This window comes from Abrus precatorius, unplaced genomic scaffold, assembly GCF_003935025.1.
Source record: "Abrus precatorius isolate BTA unplaced genomic scaffold, Abrus_2018 Scaffold9, whole genome shotgun sequence".
NCBI lineage: Eukaryota > Viridiplantae > Streptophyta > Magnoliopsida > Fabales > Fabaceae > Abrus > Abrus precatorius.
The window spans coordinates 22,151,991-22,174,650 of NW_020874439.1; the positions used below are offsets into that span (position 1 = coordinate 22,151,991).

Sequence of the window (22,660 nt, forward strand, 5' to 3'; positions counted from 1 at the left end):
TCCTTTATAAATTTAGATAAACTAATAATATTACACATCTTATTATATTTTTATCAATTATCAAATAAATTAGATTTATTTTAAATATTAAAATATAAACATTGACAAGATATTAAAATTTAGAAATAAAATTTAATATAAAATTAGAAATATAATTAAAATTTTTACAATTATTTTATATTTTTATTTTTAAATCACATTAGATATGTTGTTTTTTATTTTTTACCTTTTTCATTTATTAATGTTAAGTCTTTGTTTTATTTTTATTTTTTTCATCGACTACTGTGTGAGAGAATCGATATACATGTTGAGAATATATTAAATTTAGATTCTCTCGTTCTAACGGGAATTAAATTGTTCAATTTATTTTTTTTAAATGAATAAGTGAAAATAAAATTAGATAATAAATTTTAGTAAAAACTTATATATTCATTTAACAAATTTTATAATTTTTAGCCATTAATAATGATATTTTAGTGTTTTTAATAACCATCAAACTAGATAAAAATAAATGAAGTGTTGCGTTCAAGAACAAAATTTGTGTACTTCCTTGTGAATTTTAAAACAAAAGAGGATTTCTATGCTAAAATCAAATATGTTGAAACTTTATTCTATAATTTATAAAATCACATGGGTAGGCGTGGCCACATGGCACGCGATGCACATGTTTATATAAGTAAATAATCTTTTGAGTGAGAACATGTTAATATTAAGTATAAGTTACATCTTTTAATAATTTAATTTAGTGTATTGTTTAAAATTTAATCTTTATTTATATTTTAAATTCATAAAATATATTAAAAAGGTAATATAATTATGTATCTATTAATTTCAATTTTTTATAAAATTAATTTATTCTTAAATTAACTGTTTGATCAGTCAGTCTTATAATTTATAAAAAAAATTATCAAATAATATAAATTTCTAAATTTAATATGTCTAGTCGTAATATTTTATTATCACGTTTAATAGTAATTACGAGTGAACTCACCATATTATATCTCTCATTAATTGAGAATATCCATTTCCCAAGAAATAGCATGTGAGTTGGGATGTTTCAAAGCTAAGGGTGAGAAATATACTAATTACCTTCTTATTTATTCAAATTAACATGTTGGCAAAAGCATGATATTATTATGCTCCTTTCACTCTTTCCAATATTAAATATAAGCATAAAATAATCAAATTATATTTATTAAAAAAATTAACTAATCTTATACAATATCTTTAAATTTATTTAAAACTAAAATTAGTTTTTAATATATCACCCATAATATTTATTACATAAAAAAATAAATTATTTAAAAGTTAAAAAGGTTGTTAATGTCAATATTGAGAATAAAAAATAGATTAAAAAATTTAAATTAATAAAAAATATTTTAAAAATAAATTTATTAAATAGTATAAAGTTAATCAAAATTTACTTATATTAAAATCATTATACCTTAAGTTACCTTTGTTTATATTTTATACGGAGAGATTACAGTACGATGCAAAACATCATATTATTACACTTTTGAGATATGAGAATTGCATAGAAATGGAATACACTAAAAGTGAAATAAACTTTTGTAAGACTTTTATTTTAATTAATACATCTTCTACAGCTTTTATTTTATATTTGATACATATTAAAATGATAAATTAAATACATTATATTATTTATTTACTTTTAATTTAACTATTAAAAAATAATAAGATAAAATTATAAAAAAAATTATTAAATCATATCAATTTAACCATCATAAAAAATAAATAAATATCACATGCTGTTTTTTTTATTATTATTGTAATTTTGTTATGTGATCTGTTGTATTTTTCTAATGCATTATAACATAGCTGTAACGTGTGAGGGCATATACAAGTCAAAAGTGCCTATACATGTGTATATATATTGTTATACAACTGTTATTCATAATAAGAAAATTTTAATTGATACATCTTCCACAACTTTTATTTTATATTTAATACATATTAAAATAATAAATAAATTATATTAATTGAAAAATCATAAAAAATAAAATAAATATCACATGGTGTTTTTTTATTTTGTTGACCAAATATACTCTCAAAAACTATTAACAATCCAATTACAATTCATTGTGGTACTTGGCATCTAGAATAGGTACATCTTGGGAATATTTTAGAAGATAATTAACAGCTAATGAGGCATGAAGAGTAGCCCCATAAGGAAGAACATCTTCATTGACCTTGAAAAAGGGTGTGTGCAGTTGCTCAAGCCTTTCATGTGAGGCATTCATCATTCCAAGCATGGAAAAGTGGCCAGGCATAACCTCTTGATAGAATGAAAAATCTTCAGCTCCCATCAATGATTTCATGTCATGAACTTTATTGATGCCTAGCAAATCCCATGCAACATTCTGAAAATGAACATGCAAGTCACCATTGTTTATAGTTGCTGGAAAGAAAGGCTTCTCTTCTTCAAGGAAGTTGACCGTTGCATTGCACCTTTGGACACTAGCTTGCCCAGTCACAATCTACATAAATGAATCACCCTTGTAAAGCATCAAAATGCAGTACTTTGATTACAATGTCTCTTCAAGATTTTGTTGAAATGGTATTGTTTATTAATTTTCTGTTAAATTAATCTATAGGTTCTATAAGTATTGGATGACAAAAAACAAAAAAGATTATTGTATGTATCAGTTTGTGCATCTAAAATGAAGTTATCTTTCTCCGTAACATACCTGCTCAATGCGCTGTCTTAATTGCTGAAAGCTTTGTTTAGAAAAAGCTCGGAAGGTGCCACCGATTGTGACAGAATCTGGAATAACATTGAATGCAGAACCTCCTTCGAATTTTCCTACTGTCACAACCTTTGGGGAAATGCTTTTCATTAGGATCACAAAAAAGGATTGCAAGTACTTCCTAAAACAGAACAAATCTCTCTCCATTTATTGGATGATTCATTAGAAAGAAACAAAAGCCATGCATTTCACGTATAATTTAAAGAGAGTTCTTTAAGAGTTGGTAGTGTTATTTATTAATTAAAAATGATATTTTTTTATTCAATAATTTATAATATATTTTAATTAATAAACAGAGGAATATGAGTAACATATTTCAGTTATTGACTAAAATATATTAAAAATACAAAGATATGAGAGAGAGAAATTAAATGAAAACTTAAAAAAAAAAGTAAAATTTACATAATCTTTATAGTTTTTAATCTATTTAACTAAACTGAATAGTTACAAAATGTTCTAACACATGCACAATCACCACATTACCCAACTTCTATCATTGTCATAGAGTTAAAGGGAAAGAAATGAAGTTAAAGCAAATTTACTTGGGAGTCTAGAGGATCAGCTTCACGAGAGACAAGATGTTGTAAGCTAATAATCACATTAGAAGCTGCCAATATGGGGTCTATAGAATGTTGAGGAATAGCTGCATGACCTCCTTTTCCACCTATTCTTGCTTCAAAAACACCACTTCGTGCCAACATTAGACCAGATTTAGAGGCTACTTCACCTATTGCAAAGTTTGGTGTCACATGCAATCCAAAAATAGCTGTAACATTTTCCAATACTCCAGCATCTAAAATTTTCTTAGCCCCTCCACCTCCTTCCTCTGCTGGTTGAAAAACAAGAACTACAGTTCCCTGTTTATACATCAAAACAATGAAATTATCACATATCGAAAACAACATAGCAAGTTGGCCAACCTTTTTTTCTCTTTTCATTTTTATTTATTCTTCTACTTTGTGTTACCAAAGCAAAAACCAAGAGAAAGTTTTTTCTTTTAATCATCAGTTTAATATGTATGCCATATAATAGATAGTCATTTAATAAATTTATAATCTAGCAAAATAGGAGGTAATGGTAGCATTATTCAGATGTACTTTAATTAACAAACACCATATAAACAGAGCACATGTTTGATTTTGACATGATCGGAATTATATAACAAAAAGTTCACGTAAAACAAAGTATACAATTGTTAAGGGAGCCAAATTTATGAGTACAATGCATTTTGGAAAAATCTTTATAAAAATAATTAATATAAAAAATAAATAACTTTTTTTTAATAAATTAATAACAACTTATGTTTTTTTAATAAGTTTTTTTTAACTTTTCTAAAATTTAGAATTTCATTATTTTTAATTAAAAAGTTACTTATTATTCTGATTTTTTTTTTCAAGAACTTCTTTATAAGATTACTCAAATAAAGCAGAACATAGCAATAACATTATATAGAAATAAAACGGAAACAAAGAAGGCAGAATAAAAAGTCTAACTTGTATTTCTTTTTCATGATCCTTGAGAATCTTTGCAGCACCTAGAAGCATGGTAACATGAGCATCATGGCCACAAGCATGCATCTTTCCAAGTACTTTACTCTTGTGCTCCCACTCCACCTTTTCCTAAGGTTAGATATGGTAATACATCAACGTCAATTAAAATTAGAAGAAAGCCAAACAAAAGAAACAAAACTCTATTATCTTGGCCCAAGATAGAACCAACCCATTAAAGTTTTGAAATCATAAAAAATCATACATTATCTTTCTTAAATTTTATTAAAATTGAAAATTTATAAAAATGTAATTAAAACATTTTTGTTTTTATATATTTCAAAAATAATTTATATCGTTAATTTTCATATTTTGGTAAATAATAAACAAAAATCATCTAACCTGGATGGGAAGAGCATCCATATCAGCTCTTAACGCAACAAAAGGCGACATTCCTGTACCTATGAAACCAATAACACCAGTGACTGCAACTGGGTGTTTATAGGGGATTCCCAATTTATCCAATTCAGCTCTGATAAGCTTACTAGTCTCAAATTCCTCATAACCCAGTTCAGGATTCTCGTGAATCTTCCTTCTGATTTTGACCATCCAATCGAAAACCTCAGGTTTCTTGGCTATGTCTAGAAAGTTTGTGGAGAGTTGCGTTGAGGCGAAGGTTGATGAGTATATGGATGTTGCAGCAAAGACATGAAAAATGATGAAAAAACAATGAACCCAGTTGAAGGAACCCACCATGGTTACTTTGAAAGAGCAACAGAAGAGTGAGAAAATTGATGTATCAGAGAATTCAGAACGTGAGGGACAGAGAAATCTTAACGACAAACTTTCATAGGAAGTGGCTAAGGAACTAGCGTTGCTAATATTCTTTAAAAAATATAATAAATTTTTTACAAAATAATGTATATCTTCTTTTTCTTTCCATTAAATATAATAAATAGTTACAAGTACTCTTTTTTCTTATACAACAAACAATTTTTCTAACTGAATTTACTTTTTACAAAAATTAATGTAAGAAACTAAGATGAAACTTCCATATAAAATGGCCTTAGGAGATATTTAAAATATTATAAATAACATATAAAAATAGTTTGTAATTTTTATAAATATTTTAATTTTTTTAAAATAATCTTATAATCATTTTTAAATAAATGTTTAATCAGTACCCAAACACATTCTTAATATTTATAATCTATCTCTAATCTCTAATCTATGTGTATGCACAACATAAACGATTCTACAATTACAATTGGGTGGTGAGACTGTGAGGTTTTAGTAGGAAAAACTTCAATGACATATTAATTTTGGCTTGATTTGAATAAAATACATCATGGTAGTTCTACGTAACTTTCGGGGGGGGAAATATACCTTTTTCAATAGTTTAAAAATTAAAATGAACAATTTTGTTAAACTAAACAAACTATAAATAAAATATTCAAAAAATAGATTTAATCAACTCTGAAAAAGTTATACTCATAATTTTTTTGTTTACTCTATATAAGAAAATATTATTTTTATTTTTTGAAGTTATAAAAAGTATCAATTTTTATTGAGTTAATTTGGTTTAGGAAATTAATTGAATATTTTTTAAAAATATTACAAAAGATTACAACTATCACATTTTAAAATTGCCCAAATTTTTTGGTTAAATAAACTGGTTACCAAATTATTTCTTGGATTTTTGGTTGAAACATCTATTTTTCTGATTCAATTTTTTAGCTAGGAATCGTAATAAAAAAAAAATGTTAGGTCTCCATCGACAAGTACACATAAACTAACTACATCCGATTAGAACAAAACAACTGAGAGGCCTTGCTTTCATTTATTTTTAACATTGTTCAACATATTGTTCACTAATAAATTATAATATGAATATTTTATATAATAAAAATAGATAAGAGAATAAAAAATTATTTTCTAAAGATAAAAGTTTAAACGATACTTTTTTAATTAGGTTATATAAATAAAAAAATACAGAATTTTTTTAATATGATTTTTTACCATGTTTAAAATTGTGTTAAAATAATAAGTTATTTTCTGTTCCTAAAGTTATGATCATTTTTTAAAGTTTATTGGTCATTAATAGTTTTTATTTTTAGTCGACAAACAATATAATTTTTTTGAGGTCCTTAAAAATTATTTGATAACAAACTAAAAACATATATTATTTTTATTAAATTAATAAATTAAAAAGAAAAATTAAAAAACAATTCTAAAATATTTTTAAAGCCTAATCAAGACATATTTAAATTCTTAAAAATTTATCATACTAATTCATATTTAATAAAAACATACATGTATTAAATGACACCAATCATATCAATGCTTTGTATAAAAAATGTAATAAATAAAAATAAACGATTAAGCCTTTTAGACAACATTCGTTAGTACGGATAAAATACTATTTCAAAACAAGTTTACATATCCAAATCGGCTTGAAATGTTTATATAAGAACCAAGTTTAAAAAAAATATCATATATAAGAACCAAAACCCTAATCAAACATAACATAAAACACGTAAAATTTTAAAATCATATATTGTACCTCACCGGCTTATAGAAGGTCAAATCCCTCCCACCAGCCAAGCAAAAGAACATATAAATTGACAAATTTTGATGATCGGTGGCTCGAATATAATTCTTTAGAGGACATGACAGGTACGTATGATTTGATAAACAAATCATCTTAGTTGATATAAACATTGTTTCAATCAAATAATAAGATGACTCAAAATGAAATTTTGAATATATAGGTTAATAAAACGAGGTTAAGAAATTTTTAATTTATATTTTTATTATTTAAAATAAAAGCATATGCCAATTGATAATATATATTTAAGTAAGAGTGACAATGAAAGTATTTTTCTCCATATATCGTTGATTTAATCCATTCACGTTTCTATTAATAAAACCTATCTGTTATAATCCATAAAATTATTGAATACAATAAAATTATTTGAATAAAAAAAATCTATATGGATCTAATAATTAAGAGAATGTAAGAATGATTGAACTCTTATGAAGATGTTGAGGACCAATCTAGTTATCAAATATTTGGAGACAACCTAGATACTGCAAGTGTTTGAAAACAGCGAACGTGTGTTTTGGCATGGACACTCAGAGAGTGTCGAAGCCCTATCATGCGTTTTAATGAATCAAACATGATGCAGCACGTCCAAAGCATGCTTAGATGTTAGAGAAACGTTTTGATATTTTAGCTACCAATTTTAATCGGTGACTATTTCGGTAGCTAAAAAAATTAGCAACCGATTTTGATATTTTAGCCACCAATTTTTTCGGTCGCTGTGCTGGGTTATAGTTTGTCACCCTTTTGCTTCATTCTCAAACACTGCATTGAATTTGTCTAACTGTTAAGTTAGATTGTTGTGGAGATATTAGCTACCCAAAGTAGCAAAAGTTCATCTATTCGATGTTGATAGGTTGAAGGTTTTGTTGAAGGGTTGTTACATGCATGCCCTTTGCTGTGGATATTGAGTATAAGCAATTGTGACAATTTAACAAGTACTGGAGTCTCGGCTCTTGTTAGGCTCAAATGGGTTGATGTAGAGGTCAAAATTAATTTAAAATATTTAAAGTTGAAATAAAAGTTTAAGAATGAAAGCGAAGAAGAGGGGGTGCTGATAAGAATGTGATGATACCGATAAAAAAATTTAAAAAAAAAAACCTTAAAATGGTGGTAAATATGTGGACTACATACGAATTTAAAAAATAAAATTAAAAAAAACATATTGAATTAGTTTCTAAAAATTTGTCACAATTAGTCGTTAAAAATATCAATATATCCCATATTATTCCTAGGCAGAATTGGAAGATGGGTTGCATCACATTCGTTTCTTAATTTGTTCTTCCAAATCAAAATCTCAAATTTTTTTAATGTTTTATAAAAAGAGAAAAGGATTAATGGAGGCTTGAAGAAAACTAATCCCACTTATATAACTTTTCAGACGCTATTATTTATTTAAGTTCACTCATACGAGATTGCATGCTTTAAGGATAAACGTTGAGATTACTTTAATATATTTGGGTGGCATGCATGCAACGATCATCTTTCTTTTTCCTTTTAACGGCTTTGTATGCAGAGCCCATTATATTACAATGGGTTTAATTTCTGACACAAGTTCAAGTTAACTAGGCCCACTTTGAGTCAGCAGCAAGTGCCCGTGTTATTTTTTAATGGGTTATTATACTTTTAAACAGGTACCAATACAATTTTTTAAACATAATGAAAAGTAAAAAATTATTAATTCAAGATTAAAAGCATTAATAATATTATATTATAATTTTAATAAAATACATTATTTTTTATAATGTGTTTTGATAAGTTAAAAAAAAAACATGTTTATGTATGCTAAAAACACAGCCAACTAGGAGGAATGATAAATGAGATATGATGCAAGTGATATGCATTGGAATCCAATAAGAGAATGAATTGGAAGCCGTACCAATCTATTTGCTGTAATGATTAAACAGATCACGAAAAAAGATCAGCCAGATAATTTTTACTTTTAGGACGAATAATATTACCATAAATTGACTTTATATTATAAAATTATACTTTACAATCTTTTTTTATAAAAGGCAAGTAAATTTTTTTTAAAGAAAAACTCATTATCATAAGTATTTCAATAATAGGGGATTAACAAACCAAAATATCGATTTTAATTAAAACTAATAATAATATCAATAATTTAGATCGAATGATTATTAAATAGTGATACTATGGCAGAGTACAAAAAACCTGAAAATTTTGTCTGAATCCTTGAACAAATTTCGGTGGAACGGTGGAATTTTGTCCCTTTGATATTTAGCTTAGTCCGGATTAAAATATTTATTAAATATTAAGACATCTCACTGTAAAAAAATTAATTGATTTTTCTAAAATTATATGTATTATTACATTAATTTTTTAAAACTTTTAATCACAAAAAATATTTGATAGCATTTTTATCATCAAATTATTCTATTAGAAACAAGTATCAATATTTCAATTTTCCATAAGAATTAATATGTTAAAATTAACTATTTTTATTTAAATATTTGATTTATTACTAAATTATACCTTAAAATATTATTTATCATTTTATATTTTTATGAATATTTAAAATTTTGAAAAAACAATAATAATAATAGTAATTTAAATCTTAATTGTTTTTAAATATATTCAAAGATTTATAATATAAAATCATATGTAATTTTAATAAAAATTAAATATATTAATAATATTAAATATTATAAGTTTTAATAAAAAAATTATTTTTATTCATTTTTGTCACGTATTTTAAAATGTCCGTTAAAAAAATTATTTAAACATTTAAAAGAACTTTGTGGTGAATAATTTTTTTTTCAAAAAATCACAAAAAGTATAAAGCATGCACGTGGACAACACCGTATGTTGATGTTTGTGTGTCCCTCTGCAGAGCTTCTTGTCGAGAATGGCCGTTTCATAGGACACAACACCTTCCTCAAACTCAATCCAATTCTCATCGTATTTTCCTTCTTTCTGTCTGTTTCCTTACCACGTTTCTAGTTTGTTTTTATCATCACCGCTTCCATAGAAATTCTCGTCATTGACCCCACAAGATCCCCTCCCCCCCCCCCCCCCCCCCTCTCTTTTTGCACCCCTTAGGGGTAGTTTTTTCAAACAGAAACACCCATTCCATTCCTCTTCAAATTTCTTCATTTTTATGCCATTTTCTTCAACCCCTTTTTCCCAAAAAGGGATATTTCTTCTGCCCATTTGAAGCTTTGTTTTGATCCTTAGATTTGAATTGTTGAAGAGGGAGGGAGTGGGGTTGTGTTGTTGTCATCTGCCTTTCTCACGTGCATTGGGTCACTGTGGTTGAAGATGAATGAGCAGGGAAATGAGGAACTTGCATTTGAAATTGGGGTGGTGATTCCAAGGAGAGTGGTTCAGGAAAAAGATGAATCCTGTGACTGTGCTCGCGTCATTATAAAGGAGTTTGAGAAGGTGGGGTTTGTAGTTGAGAGAGTTATTGGCATTGCAGATGAGTTCGTCAAGGTTAGGTTTTGTCAATGCTCAAACTCTCTATGTTTCATTCTATACGAGTCACTTTCATACAACCTCATTATTTACAATTAAGTGGCAGGAGTGTTTTTTTTTTTTTTTTTTTTTGGAAATATGATTTATGATATGCAAATGTTTCTTAAATAGTATTTTCCCTTTATATTTTTATGTCTCTCAGAATTTCCATTGCATGGTGATTGGTGTTTGTCTTCTGAAGTTAATTCTGGTTCTATTTGTTCCTTCTTTTTCCTTTTTCCCCCATATACCAGAAGAAGAGTTTGAACTTTGAACAAGAATCTTTATTGTTTATTCCTAGGTCTATGAATCTTGTGGTTTTACTCAGTTCTGCATGTCCAATTTAAGTTTTTGGTTGAGTAACTGAAACTTAAATGTCATTTGTTTAGTTGGCTGCACCTTTGGAGACACTGGGGAGGGCTGCAGCTGAACTACAAATCAAGAAACGGACTCATATTGGTATATGAAATCCCCCAAAAGGGACATGTGTTCTAATTATTACTATTATTTGAGTTCACTGTGTCAAATGGTGCTAACTGGAATGTGACTGATTGTGCAATTCTTCTGTTTATGTTAATGTGTTTTGTTCTCAATGCCAGGTATGGACTTGCAATTTGAGGTGGAAGAGGTTGAAGCTTTTGTGAAACAACCTGATGGTTCTGTTTTCAGTTGGTGTGAGCGTTTTCAGTGCTACTGTCACTTGATATATGGAATAGTGAGTTTTTTCAAGCTATTAATTGTCTCTACATATCTAAATCCCTCTTTATTGGATTAGGTATACTTATTAGCTAGGTTCACACATGCCACTTATTGTTTCATCTGATTAAAAGATTCTAGATGCTTAGACTTTCTACTTTAAGAAATTCTTATGAAATTGCATTCTTTATTGAAGAATGAACAATAAAATTTATGGCTTACTATCATGGAATGACAGTCTTCTATTAATTCACCTATTGACATGTCTTGAACATTTTGGTTCTATTGTAAATTGAATTTTCAGGTAAACAGCAGCATGTCCGCCAAAACCCTTAAATTTGATGGAAAAGAAATCCATTGGGAAATTGGGGAGAATCTGCTTCAGAAATTGGAATCAGAGAACATTGTTAAGCAAGTCTTTCCTTTGCATGGTGTTTTTACTCACATGTGCCATCATTTTTTTCTTTAGACTAGTGTGACTTGAAACTTGAACTAATATTGATTTTGGTTGATAGATGAAAAGAAGAGAAAGAAACTTCTCAGAAGTTGGGCACTTCATTGGTGGGACTTCACTAGTCAGCCAATAGATGAAATTTATTCATATTATGGGGCAAAGGTGAATGTGACTATAACTCTATGAACTTTATAATATAATTTGAAAATGATGTTGTCCATTCTCCTTATCCCATGAACAAATGAATAATCTGCAGATTGCAATCTATTTTGCTTTTCTGGGAATGTACACACGGTGGCTGCTCTTCCCTGCAGCATTTGGGCTAACTTTGCAATTCATAGATTTTGGGTACGTCAGTCTGTTTGTTAGTGTCGGTTTATATTACCACTTATTCTTTAGTTTTACATCTTGTTAAATGGTTTTATGACTTTTTATTACATTTTAGGTCTTTGAAATTAGTAGTGCTCCCAGTTTTCTTCATCATGGTCATACTTTGGGCTGTAATGTTTTCTCAGTTCTGGAAACGTAAAAACGCCGCTCTTTTAGCCAGGTAATGTTACTTTTTTACTTCTTTGGGATCAGTACAATCACTTTAACTACTTCCCTTGCCGGGTTTTTCCATCTGCCCTCACACCTTTGCTCCATGTTTTGGTGATGCAGATGGCCTATTAGCTCTGCAGTTGCAGCTGATCCAGGGTACAAGATTTCGGGAAGGAAGGCCAGTTCCCTACAGCCTCCAATGGAACTCATAAAAGTCTTTGAGATTGATAAAGCAAAAGGGAAGGAAGTGTTCCAGAGATATGAGTGGTTTGGCCGTCTCCTGCGATTCAGAAATGATGCGATCATTATCTTCAGCATCATATGCCTTCAGTTACCATTTGAGTTGGCATATGCTCATCTTTATGAAGTTATTAGTTCTGATATAATTAAGTAAGAATCTGTGACATTCTTTTCTGAGGTTCTACTTTGTACTGTTAATTGAATATTCTGTTTTTTCTTTTTTTGAAATTTCTTTCTATGTGGCGTTCAGCTATTCCAATATTTCTATGATGTTCTTTTGTTCTTGAGTTTCAACAGAAGGATCATCTGTTCTGTTCATATAACTATTAATTCTTGCAACTTTTATTTTCTCATCATCTTCTCTGAGATATTGTTTACTATCTTGCAGAAGGATTTTGTTTTATATGTCAGCCCCTTAGAGTATTGATGTGACTATGTTTTTTATCCTCATTTTTCCTCTTTTAACTCCTTAGATGCAATTACCTTACTTTAGCCTTGCTGTTTCTGTCAAACTAATGGCTGCAAACTCCAAATTTTCTCTTGAATGTACTATTTCTCTTTGAATACCTGTCATCTTTTCTGTTGTGTACTTTTTGCTGGATGTAGTTCATTTCGTGATTCTTAAATGCCAATGTGAACTTTCTTCCTGTTGTACCAGAGAATATCAACTTGAAATTGGGATCATTTTGTTTTTCATTAGTCCCACTCCCATAAGCCTCTTGTTCATCCATATAAAACTCATGAATGCTGTTTTTGTTAGTACCAAAATAACTTGGATTTGGATCTTATTAGAAGGGACTCGCTTGTTTCTACTAAAAGATCTAAATCAGTACTAAAAAGTATCTTTTGTTAATGTTAGTCATACAAATTATTGTAGTTGGTTTTGTCCAATATTTGATTAATATGACTCTTGTTTTAAATGTTGGGGTTCAGGTTTGGGCTCACTGCTGTTTATCTTTTCGCCATTCAGTATATTACCAAAATCGGTGGCAAAGTGTCTGTCAAACTTATCATGTATGAAAATAATGAGAACACAGAAAAACGAGCTGACAGCTTGGTCTACAAGGTAACAATGGTGAATGAATAGGTCCCACATTACATTTTTTCCTTGCACTAAACATGGAACTTAAAAGGATTATTTTCTCGTGCAGGTATTTGGCCTCTACTTTATGCAGACATACATTGGAATTTTTTATCATGCCTTGTTGCACCGTAATTTTTCAACTCTTCGCAAAGTGTTGATTCAGCGACTCCTCCTATCTGAGGTTGAACCTCTTGTTATCTTTGTCTCTTCCTTCCCTTCTTTTCCCCTTACATTTTTACTTTTGCTCCTCTCTTTAGTTTTGGATTTTTCATTTAATTAAGCGGAGTAAAAGCAAACAGTTTTTCCAGGTGTTTGAAAACTTGTTGGAAAATTCATTGCCTTATCTCAAGTACAGCTATAAAAAGTACAGGGTTCGGTAAGCCTTTTTATTCCCTTACACATGGATTATGGTAGGTTTACTTTGTATACCGGATATTTCCACCATACAGTAGCTAATTTGTCTTTTGTTTGTCCAGACACAAGAAGAAGAAAGAGAAAGGAGAATCAACAGATAGATTCCAGTTTAGTTCTAGAGTAGAGAAAGAATACCTTAAGCCTTCGTACTCTGCTAGTATTGGGGAGGAGCTTGAAGATGGGTTATTTGATGGTACTTCTGAATTCGTTGTATTCTGAAAATTCATCTGATATTCAATTTTTGAGCTCATGGAATATAAGTAATTTCATTTGGATATGCATGTGTATGAAGTAGTTAGATCTTACAACTGAAAGGGCTTACTTTCTCATCATGTTCTAGAAGGCATCACATAACTGACATTGTTTTATTAATTTAACCGAAAATCCCTTATTGCAGATTTCTTAGAGTTGGCATTGCAGTTTGGAATGATTTTGATGTTTGCTTGTGCATTCCCACCTGCTTTTGCCTTTGCTGCTGTGGTATATATGCTTCTGGCTATCTTTTGTTTTTGTTTTGACTTGCCTTCACCATTGGTATAAGGCTCTTTAATCCGTTTTGGACTTCTGTAAAATATTATGTTGTTGACAACTTAGTCCCTCCCTTTTCAGAACAACATTATGGAAATCAGGACAGATGCATTGAAGCTGCTAGCAATTTTGAGGCGGCCTGTTCCTCGTGCCGCCGCAACAGTAGGAGCCTGGCTTAACATATTTCAGGTATTTATTTACCGGCAAAGTAGTTAAAATCCTGATTTGAATCATAAAATATTTTGGAAAAATATTTTGGAAGTCTCATAGATTTAAATCATGGATAAATTCCTAGTTAAGTAAAATCATTGTAAAATCCCGATTTGAATAGTAAAATTCCTCAAATCATGGGATTTCACGATTTCACTTCGATTTTGAAAATTCCTTGCAAAGCCTCTTTTGTTGAACCCTTCGTAGTTGACTCCTCTTTCATATATCTCCTTTTTATGGAATCCAATTTGCCTCTAGCAACTTTGAACTCTAACATCATTGTCAACCTTCAACAGTTCTTTTAGTGCGTGCAGCCTGGTCTGCAACTAAACCCAGCAATGTGCTACTGCTCTGAGTTTGAGTCTAGTGCTACTGTTCTTGTATCTTTTATGTTCTGGTCTATTTTTTACTCACGTCAATGCATTACATTCTTATAAAATAAATTATGATTTGTGATGCTACTTTGTTTAAGTGTTTTTACTTATTTGAAGGTTTTTTCCCTTTTATAAAATTTTATGATTCGATTTATGATTTTACAATTTTCACTTCTTTACGATGATTTTAACTACCTTGTTTACCAGACTTTAGAAGGTTCTTATCAATTATTTTGGACGATCCACTTCATATTAATTATAAATAGAACACGTTTACCAAATAAACAACTATATATATGGTAGGTCCATCTACTGAAAATTTCAGCATACAAGCTTTTAAGTTTTAATTGTGAGGCACCTGGTTAAGAATTAATTGCCACTGTCATTAGATGCTTGTATTACTATGTCTTTAAACATCCAATGCTTCATAAGTACATTCTACTCTTTCATATGTCACACAATTAATTATACTTGGTTTTCATTTCATACTGATTTGAGGATATTCTTCATTTTGCAGTTTCTCATTGTGATGTCTATATGCACCAACTGTGCTCTTTTAGCATGGCTATATGATGAGGAGGGAAAATGGAAAATAGAGCCTGGACTTGCTGCAATTTTAATCATGGAGCATGTCCTCTTATTGATTAAGTTTGGTTTCTCTCGCTTAGTTCCTGAGGTGATAGCTTCCTTCCACAATTACTCCTCCATTTCAAAGATAGTATATGAGATAACAGTTTATGGTACTGTTTTTCTTTTCAGGAACCTGCTTGGGTAAGAGCCAACCGTGCAAAACACACTACACAGGCACAAGATATGTGTTCTAAGAAGCTTTTAAGGACCATTTCTGGAGGAGACAGGGCTTTTGAAGAGGAGAAAAAGTTGGAATGATGCTTTTCCACCTCTTCATTATCACTTCACCACGAGAAAAAGAAAGCTTAAGCTAGATTGTTCTTTTTATTATCTCAGTTTTCCATGGCTGATTTGTATATTAAGAAGGGATTTTGCTTTTTTTACCAGTTTTGTCCTCCCTCTTTTGTGCTTAAGATAACTTTTTATATAGCCGTATAGTTTAGTCCTCCCTTTGAATTGTGAATACAAAAGGAACTAGTTACTTTCAAATTTTGTTAGTGTTAGTGAAACGAAGATTGTGTCTTTTGTTAGAGGCATTTCAACTTCATTATAGTTGTAGTACTCAGTGACTCGGGATTGCATTTTATGATTTTTCTTGTGTGGTGCATCTCTTGTAAATCATTATACTTTGGATTATTTATTCTGAAACGAAAGACGTACTTTAGTATAATTAACACAACGTAAATACTATTTTTTTAAAATTACTGTATTTACACAATGATATTGGATTAGAGTATACACAACGGTGAATTGGTGGTAGACAGACAACAGTACACATCAAATGTAGCACAAACCAATGACAGATATTGACGTGTCCAAAATATATAAGTGTGGCAAAGGAGTATTTTAATTATTTGATTAGGATACGTTTAGATTGAAGATTTAATATTTGGTATTTTTAACTAGTCTGTATATTTTTGTGTAATTCACCATTTCATAAGGGTATATATGCAGTTAAATGGTAGTAGTTTATTTATTTGACATGGAATTGATCAAGATCCAATTTACAAACACGTTGTCTTTTCAACATCAAAATTTTATGGAAACTCACATTGGAAAAAAGAACCAAGCTAAAATGAAAATACAGTTCATGTGCTGCAGAATTTATATACATTTCACCAGTTCCAATATAGTTTAGCAATTCAATCTAATTCCAAAAATTTACAGCACGTCTTTATGTCATTGTAATTTGGTATTCTACCATCAGAATGATAAGGCATGATTCTTGTCATTGCAATTTGCAGATTTGCAGGGATGTGAATTCACTTCCCATTATTTGATCCACCTTGTTTCTGACAAACATATATACAACAATCCCCCCAGTAACATCAATACACAAATTCTCAAGGCTACAACGACTTGATGTAATGTTCTTCCATTTACCAAAACCCATGTTTGTTAAATGTTCCCTTAGATAACAAGTTATTCCATCAAGTTGAATTTGTGACTTTGCCATGAGAGTTTCCAAAACGGCCACTAACCTGGCGTGCATATGCAACAACTGCCTTAGCCCACCTCTTGATCTCGGCCTTCAACTTGTTGGAATCCATGTCTTTTAGCTGTTTCCCTGGCTCCATAGACACCTCAACTGAAGAAAAACAACGATCAAAACGCCTCCGTTTTGCAGGTTTTTGGCTCTTAAATTTGGCAATGGCATTGCCACCATTAAGAGACATAGATTTCGTTACAGACATGGCTGCTGTTGTTGATCCGCAGCCAGAATAGTTTGTGAAAGCTATGAAGCACAGTGCCAAAGGAGCAATGAAACTGGACTCATTTATAAGGCTAGCGAATTACACCGAGACAAGTTACATAGTATTCCAATGCGTGTAATAATATGCTTTCATTGACTTTAGACTTTGTCAACACTTTTAGGAAGGATTGCTTAGCAAGTTTAAATTAATTAACATCTTATACCATTCTATATTTGAATTTGTTTGGTTCCTTCTTTTTTTCTTCCGTTTGTTTGAGATAAGTAATTAGAATTATTAAACAAAAGCTTAAACCTGATTATTTTGATTAGGATGAACATAGTTGTTTTGAATATAAAATGCAGCACAAAGGTTGGCATCAATAGGAATAGTTTTTACCCTTCAAATTTTGATATATTCCGTTCTGTACGAATATACCAATGACAAAAACGGAAAACTTCTATGCTAATAGTAAAGACCGCGTTAACTTAACTATGAAGAATAATTAGAAGAATAATAGACAGTTTGATTGTTGTACCGAAAAGCTAATGCGTATCAAATTCTTCCGTGGTTGGATTTGAGAGGGCTCTTGATTCAAAACAAACATAAATAGTTTGAAAATTATAAATAAAAAAACTATACATTAAAAAAGTTAATATTAAGCCTCAAATGGTTTAAGAATATTGTTAATTTGTTATTGTCACGTATGGACGAGCTAGCCAATCCTTGGGCCTAATCAAAAGAGGACTAACTGTTACCCAATACCCATTTACAAGATTAACATTCAGAGGTAAGGAATATGCAATCAAGCTAAAAAAAACCAACAAATTAGTTTGAACTCAAATTTTAAAACTCAAATCTAATATTCTTGATATACCCTTGGTTTGGTGCGTACCAATGTACCAAAAGTTCTCAGTTGTTCTGTTTAAGCCGTAGAAAATAAAGGTATTTTCATTGCGTATCCGTTTTCCTTCTCTATAAGCCTTTCAGGTTTTAACGATAGAAAAACTTTACTTTTTCATGGTGTATCCCGGCTTTTTCATAGTTGAAGATCTAAACAAGTCAGGTTATGTTATGCTTACCCCAAATTAGAATATTTATGCAGCTTTGTGTTTACACTTTACAATGTTTTAACACTCAATCTTCACGCCAACTTTGGTTTCAAGGAAAGGTCTCAAAAAACTGTTCATTAGGCAAAAATAAAAGAGAATAGTAATGAAGTAAAATGCTCTTCTCAATCAAATGTTTCAAAATTAAGGCACGAATCATCCCTCTTTCGATACCAACAGCCAGCTACTCATTGTCAGTTGACTTAAATCAACAACCATAAGGCAATTATACCAAGACAAAAATCAACCAGGTTGAAATCTATAACATGCTAGTTTAAGTTTATATTGAATACTAAACAAATAATTTCATTTTAAAACATGACAGGAAATCTAGACTGAAGTTCTAAAAACACAAAAAAAGAGGGAGCAAAACGACATTTGAATGCAATCTAACTTTTCTCAATTCACTTCCTACCATGGACCTTCACGGCCTGCCTATTCCTCTTCTTGACACCAGACTTGGCAACTTTGAGGCTTCTATGAACAGCACTCAACCTTGCAAGAGCTGCCTTCTTGAGATCAGGCCTGTAGTAATTATTTGCCACCTACAGCACATTGCATCATTAGGAAACATAAATCAGACAAAAGAAGCTATAAGATATAATGACGTGACACCTCCACCATATTCGTAGAAGCAAGAATCCACAGAAAAAATATGAACACCGATTGAGTGAAAATATTGCAACTGGAAGTATAGGAAGAAAATGATTACAAATTAAAACATAAACGAGACATACATAGCCAAATCAATTAAGAGTAAAAACAGACTGACAGTCTGAGGACAAGCCAATTAGGCTTACTAGTGGGAATTCATGGGAAGAAGCGACGTATTAGTCAAAATTCAGACCAAGATCAAATATAATCAAGATAATTAGGCTGCAGATATTTGAGCAAGAAAGGCAATTCCCTTTATTAACAACATCCGGAGATCAAAAGAAATAATTCATGAATTTATGAATGATGGAAGCTCAGAAGCCAAGCGTAACAAGTATATTTCATTGAAGAAACCCAACAGAGGATTCTTCTTACATGTTAGAGGCTCATCACCACTGAATCTTGCTGCTAAAAGCCCAAAAAGGTTTCATTTCAACTTTAAAAAGACACATTCCCAAAACATCCAGATCCTCACCAAGACATAACGATAATTAGGCTACTGATATTAGATAATGATAAACCATCACAGGAAAGAGAGCCAATTTCCTTTAATAACATCAGGAAGTGATCAAAAGTATAAATCCATGAATGAATTTATAAATCATATAAGCTCAGAAGCCAAGCGTAACACATATATTTCATTGAAGAAACCAAACAAGGATTCTTCTTACATGTTATAGGCTCATCACCGCTGAATCTTGCTGCTAAAAGCTCAACAAGGTTTCATTACAACTTTAAAAAGACACATTCCAAAGCATACACAAATCCCAACAAACCATCTTTATCTTTTAAAATGAAACCATCGCCAGCTGGGGATGGTGGAGTTCAGACACAGACATAAAATGGTAAGGACAAGTTCAAATTGACATTTAAATATAGCAGCAAGGAACTCAACTCACAAAAGATATAAATTCAAATCTACAAAGAAGAATAAAATAAACAAGATCAAACAGATATTTAAGATAGGAATAAATCAAACTTTCAGAAATAAGAACAAGAATATCCCGCATCATTCACATGTATCAGATGTTAACCTCCAAGACATTTATTGAATTTTTTTTAAAAAAAATTACCTGGTTTTCAACAGCCTTTGCCATCCTCCTGAACTCTTTCTTCATCACAGATTTGTGAAGCAAAGCAGCAGGCTTGTTCTGCTTCTTTGTCTTGGTTGTAGCCAACAACACAGACAGATCCTTACCCACAGGCTGAACAGTAACAGTTTTCTTGTTTGCCAAACCTGTCATGCCAGTGTAAGGAGAAATTCAGCTACAACCAATTAAAACACATGATTCAAATCATAGAAGTTTAACAAATTAAATACCAGCCCAAGTCCTATCTCAATAACACAACAAACATTCTCACTTGCTTTGATAGTGAAGTAAATATTACATTAAAAAATAATAATAAAAACACTGGCAACTAAAAATTTAATTTTTCAATTACCCATTTTCAAAAATCATTCAAATTTCTTTAAAAAAAAATTGGGTGGGAGGGGAACATACCAGAGTACTTGAAAGAGTTGAGATTGTAGAGATTGTTGCTTTCTCTGCTGAATTGGACGCTCTGAGTGCCCCTTCCAAATTGTTTGACCAAAAAAGAGTTGTTTTCCTTCACGATCTCCCACACGAGTTGCCCAGGTACTGTCGCCATTTTCTTCTTCACCTGCAACTCGCAACTAGGGCTTTGCTTTAAAGACTTTGTATTTATATATAGGACAATGAAGAAACCCTAATATATCAATCTAAGTAAAGCGGGTTCCACAAGTTTAACCCATTTATCCGTTTGCAAGATCCGGATATTGTGGGTCGGATTTGGATCTTGTTATTACTATTAGACCAGGATCCCGTGGCCCATTAACTATGAACTTTACTATTTTTTAACAAATTCTTAAAACAATTGTCTCACATCTTAAATAATTATTAATATTAATTTTAATAAAGAATATGTATAATAGATAGTAAAATTTAATAGTTTATTCAAAAAATATATAAATATTTTTAATTTTTAAAATATTATAAAAATTATAACCATTTATTTAAAAATAATATAAAATACACTTTCAATATGTAAATATGAAATAACTAAAATAAAGTTATTCATATTATAAATTTTATAAATAAAAATAATAATATTTTTCAGATCATTTTAATTAAAAATAATTTGGTTAAATGAAAAAATATAAGAGAATATAATTATTTCATATAAAAAGAAAAATATAAAAAAATTATATTTATTATATTACTCTTTGATTTTGTCTAACTAAAATTTCAGATAAATTCAAAAAATTATCTAGCTTAAGAAAAATTATAATTTCTGTAATATTAATATTTTTAATAGTATGTACATCACTGAAAGTCTTATAATAAAATATAATAAATAATTAAAATTTTACTTAAAAATATAAGTATAAAATATTATTAATGATTATCTTAACAATTTTTTTAAAAAAATTTCATACCCAAATGAATGTAAAATAAGTATCTTTTTTATGTCAAAATTGACATAAATATTTGTTAATATTAATATAGAAATAGAAAATTTATTATAATTTATTATAATTAAACAAAAATTACATTTATATAATTTATTTAAATAAATAATTTTAAAAATTTATAATACAATCATTTTTTGTCTAAATTTGTATCAATTACAAATTTATAATTCATAATAAATAATTATTTCTATTTTTAACATTATACAATGTAAAGTTTTTATATATAATAATTCTAATAAACTTTTTTTAAATACAACATAAATTTAATAATTATACATTAATTATAATTTAAATTTTTAAGGTATTTAAAGTATTAAATAATAGTACATAAATATTTTTAATAATCAATCATAGATTTTGTTATAAATGCATATTGAGTAGATACAATAAATTTTATAAATATATATATATATATATATATATTTTTTTTTTTTATTTAAATAAAAAATTATGATAATATGATTAACTTAAAATTCTTTTACAATGTTAGATGTACTCACTCCAACATTAACATTTGAAATTTTAGACAATTTTCTTTATTATTTATTTAAACAAAAAAATAATTATTTTATATTATTACTTTTATTTTATTTCACCTACAATGAAAATTGAAATATTTTTTGTAAATAATAGTATTTAATTAAAAAATATCACAACTGTTATAAAAATAAAAATTTAATAATTAAATTTTTATTATTTATATTTTATTTATTATTAATACATTTAAAATATCTTAAAAGAAATATACTTATGAACATGAAATTTTATTATTTTTTTCAATTATTTTTAAATATTTTTTATAGATTTTAAAATAAGAATATCAATTCTCTTACATTATATGTAACTTTATACATTCTAAATTTTAATAATAAATTTTACATATAATAATAAATAGATATAGTCAATTTTATATATAAATAAATAAATAACAACTATTTTTAAAAAATTTTAACATGTTTACATTTCTTGAAACTGAAGATCTTAGTTTACTAATTGATCTAAGTTTACGCAACGGTGATCTAATTTGTTTGACATTATAAGATTTTTTTTCTTCTTTTCCGATTCAATTTGTATCTTCTATGCCCAACCTAGGTTTTGCCATTCAATGAACAAGAAACTACCAACTTAATATATGAATCTTATTACAATTCCAAATTGTACAGTTGTTGTCATCAGTATCCTTTACTGGGGCAAAACATGCACCATAA

General features: G+C 29.1%; 3 protein-coding genes and 2 non-coding genes across 7 annotated transcripts; 1 reads left to right on the top strand and 4 right to left on the bottom strand.

The window, feature by feature from the left end:
• Positions 1-2,021: 2,021 nt before the first annotated feature.
• On the bottom strand, positions 2,022-5,100 carry LOC113849871 (IAA-amino acid hydrolase ILR1-like 4). Its single transcript, XM_027480087.1, has 5 exons — positions 4,658-5,100; positions 4,262-4,387; positions 3,311-3,625; positions 2,709-2,837; positions 2,022-2,498 (listed from the first exon to the last, which is right to left on the bottom strand). Exons 1-5 carry the CDS (start codon positions 5,009-5,011, stop codon positions 2,091-2,093), a joined length of 1,332 nt encoding a protein of 443 aa, XP_027335888.1. The 5' UTR covers positions 5,012-5,100; the 3' UTR covers positions 2,022-2,090.
• A 4,585-nt stretch (positions 5,101-9,685) lies between these two features.
• LOC113849648 (anoctamin-like protein At1g73020) lies at positions 9,686-16,082 on the top strand. Of its 3 annotated transcripts, none has more exons than XM_027479694.1 (16): positions 9,686-10,313; positions 10,724-10,793; positions 10,934-11,049; positions 11,335-11,461; positions 11,546-11,646; positions 11,741-11,832; positions 11,930-12,034; positions 12,145-12,414; positions 13,198-13,330; positions 13,416-13,529; positions 13,657-13,724; positions 13,825-13,955; positions 14,160-14,242; positions 14,372-14,479; positions 15,392-15,550; positions 15,634-16,082. In XM_027479694.1, exons 1-16 carry the CDS (start codon positions 10,140-10,142, stop codon positions 15,760-15,762), a joined length of 1,980 nt encoding a protein of 659 aa, XP_027335495.1. In that variant the 5' UTR covers positions 9,686-10,139; the 3' UTR covers positions 15,763-16,082. The 3 variants fall into 3 exon arrangements, with proteins under 3 accessions (XP_027335495.1, XP_027335494.1, XP_027335496.1); XM_027479693.1 differs by having other exon boundaries at positions 9,746-10,313; positions 13,630-13,724; positions 15,634-15,948; XM_027479695.1 differs by having other exon boundaries at positions 9,746-10,313; positions 11,826-11,832; positions 11,947-12,034; positions 13,630-13,724; positions 15,634-15,948.
• A 2,348-nt stretch (positions 16,083-18,430) lies between these two features.
• Positions 18,431-20,671, bottom strand: LOC113850174 (60S ribosomal protein L28-2-like). The gene is made up of 3 exons (XM_027480583.1): positions 20,461-20,671; positions 20,032-20,195; positions 18,431-18,849 (listed from the first exon to the last, which is right to left on the bottom strand). Exons 1-3 carry the CDS (start codon positions 20,606-20,608, stop codon positions 18,709-18,711), a joined length of 453 nt encoding a protein of 150 aa, XP_027336384.1. The 5' UTR covers positions 20,609-20,671; the 3' UTR covers positions 18,431-18,708.
• On the bottom strand, positions 19,268-19,357 carry LOC113851725. The gene has a single exon (XR_003502292.1). It is a non-coding gene; the product is annotated as a small nucleolar RNA R24 (small nucleolar RNA).
• On the bottom strand, positions 19,565-19,653 carry LOC113851726. The gene has a single exon (XR_003502293.1). It is a non-coding gene; the product is annotated as a small nucleolar RNA R24 (small nucleolar RNA).
• Positions 20,672-22,660: the final 1,989 nt, after the last annotated feature.

Bases quoted from the DNA above. Each gene is read 5' to 3' on its own strand.
- LOC113849871 (XM_027480087.1), bottom strand. From the start codon at position 5,011: ATGGTGGGTTCCTTCAACTGGGTTCATTGTTTTTTCATCATTTTTCAT. The intron at 3,626-4,261 runs GTTAGACTTTTT...ATGTATAAACAG, and splicing joins ATCATGAAAAAGAAATACAA to GGAACTGTAGTTCTTGTTTT. The intron at 2,838-3,310 runs GTAAATTTGCTT...ATTTCCCCAAAG, and splicing joins CTGATCCTCTAGACTCCCAA to GTTGTGACAGTAGGAAAATT.
- LOC113849648 (XM_027479693.1), top strand. From the start codon at position 10,140: ATGAATGAGCAGGGAAATGAGGAACTTGCATTTGAAATTGGGGTGGTG. The intron at 12,035-12,144 runs GTAATGTTACTT...TTGGTGATGCAG, and splicing joins AACGCCGCTCTTTTAGCCAG to ATGGCCTATTAGCTCTGCAG. The intron at 13,725-13,824 runs GTAAGCCTTTTT...TTGTTTGTCCAG, and splicing joins TATAAAAAGTACAGGGTTCG to ACACAAGAAGAAGAAAGAGA.
- LOC113850174 (XM_027480583.1), bottom strand. From the start codon at position 20,608: ATGGCGACAGTACCTGGGCAACTCGTGTGGGAGATCGTGAAGGAAAAC. The intron at 20,196-20,460 runs GTATGTTCCCCT...CTGGCATGACAG, and splicing joins CAACTCTTTCAAGTACTCTG to GTTTGGCAAACAAGAAAACT. The intron at 18,850-20,031 runs GTAATTTTTTTT...AATGTGCTGTAG, and splicing joins CAAAGGCTGTTGAAAACCAG to GTGGCAAATAATTACTACAG.